A 9060-nucleotide genomic window follows, 5' to 3' on the forward strand; every position below is an offset into this window, starting at 1 on the left:
CACCCAGGCAGAATGGAGACAGAGGAGGCGCAGTGGGGGCGGCAAGGGGGATGAGATAATGACAACGGACCATGGAGACCAGGCGTCACCAGGGCTGGGGCCTGCAGACATTCAAGAAAGAGTAAGGGATCAAGAGTGACAAACTGGGGCCAGCCCGGTGGCGCAGCAGTTAAGTTAACACGTTCCGATTTGGCAGCCTGGGGTTCGCCAGTTCAGATCCCGGGTGCGGACATGGTACAGCTTGGCAAGCCATGCTGTGGCAGGCGTCCCACATATCAAGTAGAGGAAGATGGGCATGAATGTTAGCTCAGGGCCAGTCTTCCTCAGCAAAAAGAGAAGGATTGGCAGCAGATGTTAGCTCAGGGCTAATCTTCCTCAAACAAAACAAAACAAAAACCAAACAAACAAAAAAGAGTGACAAACTGCCAGCCGCAGCACCTGGCCACTGGCCTGGTCAGCTGGGGCCACTGGTGGCTTGAGTGCTCAAGGTCTCAGGTCAGGGTGGAAGTGAGGCTACTAAGGGCTGGGGAGGAAGCAGGGCCAGGGAGCCTCAGCTACTCTTTCTAGAAGCGAGTGAGGAAGGAAGAGGAAGCCTGGAGGTTAACAGCAGTCAAGAGAGTGTTCATGCCATGGATGAATGAATGGGCCCATCCTTTACACCTAACCGGCTGCTGGGGCCTGCCTGGCCTCAGCTCTCAGCCTCACTGAGGCTAGTGATCGACTGCTGCAGCGCTGGCAATGCCACCAACCTCCCTGGAACCGGTCTCACACCATTGGGCCTCAGTTTCTCTATCTATAAAATGAGAGGGCAGGACCAGACTACACATTCCACAAGCATATCCTGCATACCCGCTGTGTGCCAAATCTCAGATATTCATGGACAGTGGGCCCCCAACTAGCCCCACCCACGGGTGCGCCCACCTGCGCTGCTTGAGCACCCGCCTGGTGGTTTTCCATCTGGGTACGAGGCCTTGACAAAGACAGGCGGAAAACAATTTGGCGCTTTCTATCACTGCCGTTAAAAACGCTCATGCCCTTTGACTCGATAATCCCACTCTTAGGAATTCCCTCTAAGGAAGCAATCAGAGGTGTGGACATCAATTTCTGTACAAGATGTTTATGGAAACCTTGATTACAATTCTGCCAAACCGAATCAACTCAAATGCCCTGTGCTGAGTAACCGCCAGGCCCCTCGGTGCCATGGAGCAGCACAGGAGAACCAGGATGCAGGGAAATGCTCTGCTGGAGCCGTGAAGTGACAAAGCCTGCAGAATATGCTTTCAGAACCAGACACTACACACGTGCATGTGACTAGAGGGACCCACTTTGCAAAAGTAATGGTGGGTATTTCTGGGTGGTGCTGTATGTTTTTTCTTTTTACTTCTTGGAATTTTGTAATTTTTCTAAAATGTTTTAATAATCACGGCCATGTAATAAATGCTGTTTTTTTGTTCTTCTTTTAAAGCAAGATGGGTAGATTTGGTTTGGGGTGGAAATTCCTGGGAGGCTGGTTAGGAAGCTTCTATGCTCTGTCCCCCAGGGAGGGTGAGGCCGAGGCTGGTGGGGCACATTTACAGGAAGGAGGTCCTCAAAAGCAACAAAGGGATGACCGGGACACTGGACATGCCCTCTGGCTAGAAGCTTCTCCTCCCACTCCTGCTTCTGGGGCCAAACCCTCAGCCTCCGGGAATTCAGAACTTGCTAAATCCTGCACCTGCCTGCAGCTCACTTTATCTCTTCTCTGCTCTCCTTATCTCTTTCTCCCAGGGAGGGGCCTGGGAAGCAAGCTCAGGCCCATTTTACAGCCTGGAAAGGGGTTTATGCAGGCCAGGTGACTAGTGAGTGAAGAGGAGTGCACCCCATGTCACCACCTCTCTGACCTTGAAGGTCCAGGGTGCCGGTGTCGGGAGGGCTCAGGTAGGCTGGAGAGGTGAGACGTCAGGAGTTCCAGCACAGGCTAGGCTGCCTGCCATCCCACTACCTGACCTCCTGTGCATGGAGGGGTGGGGTGGTATATCCTTTCCTTAACCAGACCCTCTGGTTAATGTCTGTCTGGTTTTTCAAAGTCTCGCCCCCTGCCTGTTCGCCCCCTACTTTGGGGCTCCCCTCCAGAGCCCTGGCAAACCTGCTCACTGCTCCAGCTGCACACCCCCCAGTTCCCAGGCTGTAGCAGAGAGGACAGGTTTGGGCACTGAAATGCCTGGGTTTGAGGCCCAATTCCACCCCTCTCTTACTGTGTGACCTCCTCCTCCCCAGACAAATTCCCTCCCCTCCCAGGCAGTTTTCTCCTGTGTCATGTGGGCATAACTAACGGGCCAGCACAGGTGAGGCACCTCGCACAGCGCCCAGTGTCCCCAGCTCAGGCAGGCGGAGACTCTGCCCCACTGTTGGTGACAGGGGCTGCAATTCAGGCAGTGCCTCCTGAGGGCAAGGCCCTCTCACACAGCTCCCCTCAAAATCCTCCCCCAAAGCTGTGGGGTAGATCCCTTACCAAGGCCAGGGCCAGCCTCAAAGAGAAGGGACCAGGACAGTACGTGCCGCCTGCGACCGGGAACACAGAGCCACTCAAGAAGTGTTCTTGTCAAAAACTAAACCAGAACCCCACTAGGCCTCTGCAGATGACTCCATTTGGGGGTTACAGGGGCCAGAGGAACGTGTTGAACACACCATGAGGATGCAATCTGCAAATTCCAGACTCTGGGAATCTCTAAGGACGAACCACCCAGTTTCCTCAACAAATACATTTCAGGGAAAAAAAATAAAGGGGAAATCATGGAAAGATAAGAGACGTGCATTTTGGATTGTGATTCCAACGGGGCAACTTCTAAAAAAAAAAACCTCAGAGACGACTGGAATTATTTGAACACTACTGAATATTTGGATATTCGACAGCATTTTTTTTGAGTGATCATGGGATTTTGATTATTAGAGTAACATATTGATATTTATGGATGGAAATGACGTGCTTTGGATTTGTGTAAACATCGTCCACTGAAGGAGCGGGGCAGGATGTCGGGGGCCAGAGAAGAAACAACAGTGGCCCTGCACGGGTGATCACTAAAGCTGCGGCACCTTTATGTCATTTTCTCCCTTTTGTGTCTATTTGGAATTTTCCATAATAGAACTTAGAAAAAGGACACAGTTTGAGACTGATCTTCCAATGCCACTGAGGCTCCCAGCAGCCATGGGGGAGGCGGGGGTGACAATCTTCAGACCCCGGGCCATGGCAGTGACACCTGGTCGGCTTCACCATTTCCTGTGTCCCAGGGGCACTCACGGCATCCTTACAACAAAAGAGGCTGGGGGCTTCACTTTGGGGGCTGAAGCAGCGGGCAGCTGGGCAACTAAGTCACACAGCTCAGATGGGGCAGTCAGAGGAGGCTGGGGATTAGAAGTAGCCTAGTGACCTTGGGCAAGTCTAAGATCAAGGCCATGCTAACCCTTGCCCCTGGAGGGTCTGCTGGGAGGGGCAGAGAGCACAAAGCACTGTAGGAAGTGTGGGTTACTACGAACTGGTGTTCCAGAGTCAGGATGCTTCTTGCACAGGGAGCTTAAAAGACAGCTTTCAAGCTGACAGCCAGGGACAAGAACCAAGCCAAATCCAGCCCACATGTATGTTTTGTTTGGCTTCCAAAGTGTTTTTCAATGTTTGAGCCAACAGTAAAAGGTCAGGTCATTTCATATAAAAATCCACATTTCTGGCTTCTCCTGTAACTCTGGACAACCTGGCCACACCGGGTCTGCGTTCCTGTGCAATAGGAGGCTGGGTGGGAGCTGACTGGCAGCTGTCCTCTTCAGCCAGGGCACGTGCTCGTGGGTTTGCCACAGACTCCAGTGGGCCTTCTGTCCCTCCCTGGCTTAGAGGCCCCTGGGAAGCCACCTCTGGATGAAGGGAAAGGTGTGCTCAGGCCAAACCTCTGGAGCCCCCTTGCCTTCTCGCTTTCATCCTAACACAGATCCCCTTGATTCGCAGCAGCCAGAGGGGCCTTGACCCTTCAAAGCCTCTCGCGCTGCCCTCAGGCAAAAGATCAACTGCTTGGTGTGGCCTCAGATGCAACAACACAGGGGTCCTCTCTCACAATGATCCGCTGCAGTCCCCAGAGCCTGGAGCCAGCCCCTCTTCTGCCCGGCCTGCTCCCTACCTTCTACCCACCCCTTTGCCCGGTACAGGAGAGCCGATTCCCAGGGTCCCAGGGAAAGGGGTTTGGGCCTGCGGTGCAGTTCTGGGGAGGTCTGCCAGGCACGCAGCAGCTCCGAAATGAGAACTGGGCTTGAGGCAACATCTGGGCGACCACAGGCCTTGACCAGCTCCTCTTCCAACCTGAGCCTGGCCAAAACCACAGAGGGAACTGGTGGCCTAGTGAGGAACAGAAGCCAGATATCCAGGCTCCACCCAGGCCTTGGTGGAAAACCTTTCACCTCTTGCTGGGCAGGTGGAGGTCACCCTGTCTGTTTGGTCTTTTGTGGTCTATATTTAGAGCCTGGGGAGGATACGGGGAGGGTGTGGCCTGGCCAGGCTCCTTGGTCATTTCCTGACACTGATGTCACCATTCCTGGCCTGCCTGGGTCCTGGGGTTGCCCTCTGCGGGCGGGTGAGCACACACCTTGGCAGGTGACGCACCTGGACCAGCATGGGAGCTCCTGGAACAGTGGCTGGGCCTGGCTTAGCCCCGCCTCCTCTGCCACTGGCTTCCTGGGAACGTCCAGGGGCCTCTTCCTCCTCTGGAGAAGGGAGGCTCCCCACAGGCTGGAGGCCAAGCTCAGAGATGGTCAAGAGTCGGGAAATGAAGCACCTAAACCTCCAGGAGACCATACTGGGTGGAGGGATTTGACATCATCACCACCCCAAATCTCCAAGCTCACAGGGCGTTGCTGTCCCTAGGCAACCAGAACAAGACACATCGAGGCCTGGAGCCCCGGAAACGGCCCAGGACTAGGATGGTGAGTTTCGGTTCAGCCCTGAGCTCACCATGGGCCACACTGTCCTTCCCCAGAAAGGGGCGCTCATGGCCCCTACCTCTAACTCTCGGCATGTTGAGGGGACACTCAGAGGAGAGTACGCGCAGTCCAGGGTCACCGTAATAAACGCCGTCCAGAATGGGAACCGAGGGCCACTCTGACAACCATCCCCCACTCCCGGAGTGCTCAGTGCCTGGCACCCCAGGGGTCACTGACACCCCCAAAGGCCACCAATCCAACCTGTGATGGCCCAAGGTGGAGGGCAGGAGAGGAGAGAGGAAGAGAAGCAGAAGGGACACAAACAGATGGAAACGGAGGCAGAGACTCTGCAAACCAACTGAGCCTGAAACACGAATACCAGAGAGGGGAACAGAGGCAGAGATGGAAACAGAGGCAGAGATGGAGGGTCCCCTCCCACACAGAGCCCACGCTGGCCGAGCGCTGGGCACACGTGGCCGAGGAGGGGGCCTACAGGTGTGGGAACCTCTCTCTCAAGATCTGGAGCCTAGGGTTGTGCTCAAGTCTCTGCTCTGCATCTTTATAGCCTCAGTTTCAACCCCTCTGAGCCTCAGTTTCTCCATCAGTAAGATGGGGACGATAATAATACCATCACCTGGCTCTCAGGGTTCTAGGAGAGAACCTGAGATGATACAGGAAAGCCCTCGGTAACCTGAGAAACACCAGAGCAGCAGGAGCAGCTAGGACAACCCACAGCCACCTGGCCCTGACTCTCCCGGGCGGGAAACACAGACAGGCTGGCAGGGGTGGGCATCCTAGGGCACCTCTGGCAGCGCCCCCCACCCCCTGCCTCCTCCCTCACACCCGGAATGGGAGATAGAGACTCCCCAGCTTCCAGCCAAACTCCTTCAACCAGTTCTGACGGCAGGAGAGGAAGTCGAGGAAGCCACCTCCCCAGTGGCTTCGGCCCAGCTGTGACCCACCCAGCCTCTCGGCAGAGGCGCCGGTTGCCTTGGAAACTCACCTCGGTGGCTGGTGCCGGTGCTGGTGCCGGTGCCGGCAGAGGTGCTGGCCAGGGTGTGGGGCTTCGGAGAGTGGCACGGCGCGTGATGGCTGACCGCCTGGCAGTCACCACGGAGACACAGGCAAAGAACACCCACCCCCTCTTGGCCCTGGGCACTGCCGGCCTGGTCTTCTGGGCCATGGCGGACGGGAGCCACGCGGGGGTGGGCTCTGTGGAGGCCCTCTGCCAGTCTGCCCGTCTGCCTGTCTGTCTGCCTGCCCCAGTAGAGTTGAGCACCCAAGTGTGTAGGCCTGGTGTCACCACATGGCTGTCATACCTGCTCCCGTGACGGGTAGGGCCTGGAATTCCCGCTCGTACCAGGCCATAGGCCAGCCAAAGACATGTGAATGGGGCTCTGTCCTGAACTGGGCCAGGAGCTCCAGCTCAGCCCTGCTCTCCTGGGGAGGGCCCAGCTGTCTCCTCCAACACCAGAGGCCCCGTCCCCATTCCACCTGCCATCGGGGAAATTACCACCCAGAGCCAGAAAGGGAGCAGGTACAAGTCACCGAGATCCAAACAGGTCTTGGCCAGCGGGGCCACCAGGCGGGTGTGAGCCCAGCCAGGTGCAATGTGGGGAGCAGAGGAGACCCTGCTCGCTCGAAGCCACTGCCTCATTCCTGAAGCCTTCTCTGCCCCTACGTCCTCAGAGCTCCTCCACCCCCAGCACCTAGACACGGGATTTCAGTTTAAACTGTGAGGACCAACCTAGGGCTGCTAACTGTTTATTTTGCCAAGTAGGACAGTAAAAAAAAATAACACCACCGCCGCCACCACCATGACCATCATTCCAGAAAAGATACCACTAAAAAGTAACTAGACAGGCATACCACTGGAAAAAGGGCAGGTGTTAAATATTTGGCCTTAGGGAAAACTCAGGACCTTGTCTCAGTCTTTCTCATTTCACTGCAAACCAGACATTGACAGTCACGGAACAAGTCCAACACACCCATTTGACAAATGGAAAAACTGAGGCCCAGGGGGAGCAGGGACTTGCCCAAAATCTCACAGGGAGAATCCAGGACTCGTGTCTGTGCAGCTCTGCAGAGCCCACAGACACTCCTTCCACCAGCGTTCAGAGCCCAGATCCCAAAACCCAGAGATGCCAGCGTGATGCAGAGGCCAAGAGGCTGGGCGGATTCCTTACCCTCCTAGGACCCTGGTGGGCAGCGGGCTGGGCGAGCGGGACCACAGAGGCCAGGAGGAGACGGGGGCCGTCAGGAGCTCCGAAGCCTGCCCACAGGCACATCGGGTCCCGGGGCCCTGACAGGGTGGCCGGGGCGCAGCATGACACGGAGCGCCACCAGCACTCGCTCTGCCTCTCTGAGCCTTTCACATCCTCTTCCGGTGGCTTTGTGGGGCCCAGGGGATCAGGCTCAGAAGGCAGCTCAGGCCCAGGAGCTGAGACCTGCTTCCTGGCGCTGCCTCCCTGTGGGGCTTTCAGGTTCCTCTTCTCACTGGACCTCAGTGTCCTGATCCACCATGGAGGGAAGGGGGTGTACAGAGGTTTTCAAACTCAAATTCCTCCGGATGCCCGGCCTCACCTGGAGCTCTCCACCTTGAACTCCCACCGCCAGGCTCCAGGCAGGAGAATCTCTTTCAGGGAAGAAAGGATTCCATGGACACAAGTTAGGAACCCCGGAGGTGGGAGCTCTCTTAGGGATGTGGGCAGGCTTCCAGGGGTAGAGGGGCCAAGTGAGCGAGTATCAGAAGAATGGAGCTGGGGTTGGAGGGGTTCCAGGTGGACCCCAAAGCTAGCTGCCTTCCTGCCTCCCTGGGCCCACCCTTGCGCCTGCAGCCAGAGCACGTCTGCCCCGCACTAAAATCCCTCCAGCAGCTTCTGTCCCACCGGCAAGAGAATCCAAAGTTCTCCCTGCGCCCTCACCCAGCCCCCAGGACCCTCTGACTCACTCAGCCCTGACCACCTCCCTGTGGTCACCTCGGCTCAGGCACCCCCTGCTCGTCCTCCCCAGCCATCTCCGCCCTCCTGTGCATGGTGACACTTAACTATGACCCTCGAGAAACAGCAGAGGCAACCAGGCTCTGAATCAGCCAGCTCTTGGACTCTAGGCCAGTAACTTAGCATCCCTGGGCCCGAGTTTCCTGATCTGTAAAATGGGCACAAGGGCACTGGAAGAGTGAACAAGAGCTCAGCACTGGCCTGGCTCGTGGTTAGCCCTCGGGGGACCTGTACTCCATCATCTCCCATGGTCACGTGCCTGCCCCAGTGCGTGGCACTCAATAAACACTGCCCGAATGTTGGCGGGTATTGTCCATATGCCAGGAGTACTGCAGCTGGGCTCCATCCGCAAGAGCAAGCTCGGGATGGCAGTCTGAGGTCTGTCGGTGCTCAGCATGCAGCCCTGAAACCGGGTCCCAGTGGATAACTTGGAAACGTTAGTTATCTTACAGCAGCAAACACACTGCAGGCTGTAAGACACCCCGGCCAGGGTCGAGAGGGCACCAGGCTCAGGTCCACTCCTCCCTGAGGCTAGGCTGCCACAGCAGGCCCCCCCACCCCAGCTCAATCTCGTGCAGACTCTGGGAAGACCTGGGTGAGGCAGGGGTCAGCAGAACCCCGAGGAGAGAGACAGTCCTGCGTGCCTGGGCTGCCCCCAGCCTTGGCCTCTCACCCTCGTGTGGCCAGCTGCCTGCCTTGTACTGTACCAGTGAGCTCTCCGAAACTTTGGGATAAAGTGGGGGAGTGGGGAGGGCCTTCCCTGAGCCGCGGCCTCCTCAGCGCAAGGTGGGCCTGGGCCCTGCACTGTGGAAGGGATCAGGTGGTGGCGAGTGGATGGGAGAGTGATTCCACTGTGTGAGCATGTGTGGGGTGAGGGAGAGCTTCACGAGGCCCTTGGAGGAAGTGGGAGGGGTTGCAGGAACCAATAGGTACTCAGGCTGCCAGGTTAGGCGTCTGCGGGTTAACACCTTCGACTAGCATTTACCAAGCACTTCCCAGGTACGGGCCGGTGCAAGGCACCACATGGCCCTTCCATAGCTCCTGAGCACCAAACAGGCTCCCTGTGCTCTTCTCCAACGACGACCCGCCTCCCAGCCTGTTACCCCCACACTTCCCTGGCCCC

The 9060-nt window shown here is 57.0% G+C and overlaps 1 protein-coding gene across 5 annotated transcripts in view; it reads right to left on the reverse strand.

Moving 5' to 3' along the window:
* RALGDS (ral guanine nucleotide dissociation stimulator) overlaps positions 1 to 7239 on the reverse strand; it is a 34435-nt gene extending 27196 nt beyond the window's left edge. For 2 of the 5 annotated variants that reach the window (XM_046673685.1, XM_046673667.1), the window contains exon 1: positions 5942 to 6152. In XM_046673685.1, the coding sequence (XP_046529641.1) occupies positions 5942 to 6121 (180 nt within the window). In that variant the 5' untranslated portion in view covers positions 6122 to 6152. Of the gene's footprint in view, positions 1 to 5941; positions 6153 to 7124 lie in introns of those variants that run through there. The other 3 variants (XM_046673703.1, XM_046673678.1, XM_046673694.1) reach the window with 3 other exon arrangements.
* Positions 7240 to 9060: the final 1821 nt, after the last annotated feature.

The sequence above is a fragment of the Equus quagga genome, chromosome 1 (assembly GCF_021613505.1).
Source record: "Equus quagga isolate Etosha38 chromosome 1, UCLA_HA_Equagga_1.0, whole genome shotgun sequence".
NCBI classification, from domain to species: domain Eukaryota; kingdom Metazoa; phylum Chordata; class Mammalia; order Perissodactyla; family Equidae; genus Equus; species Equus quagga.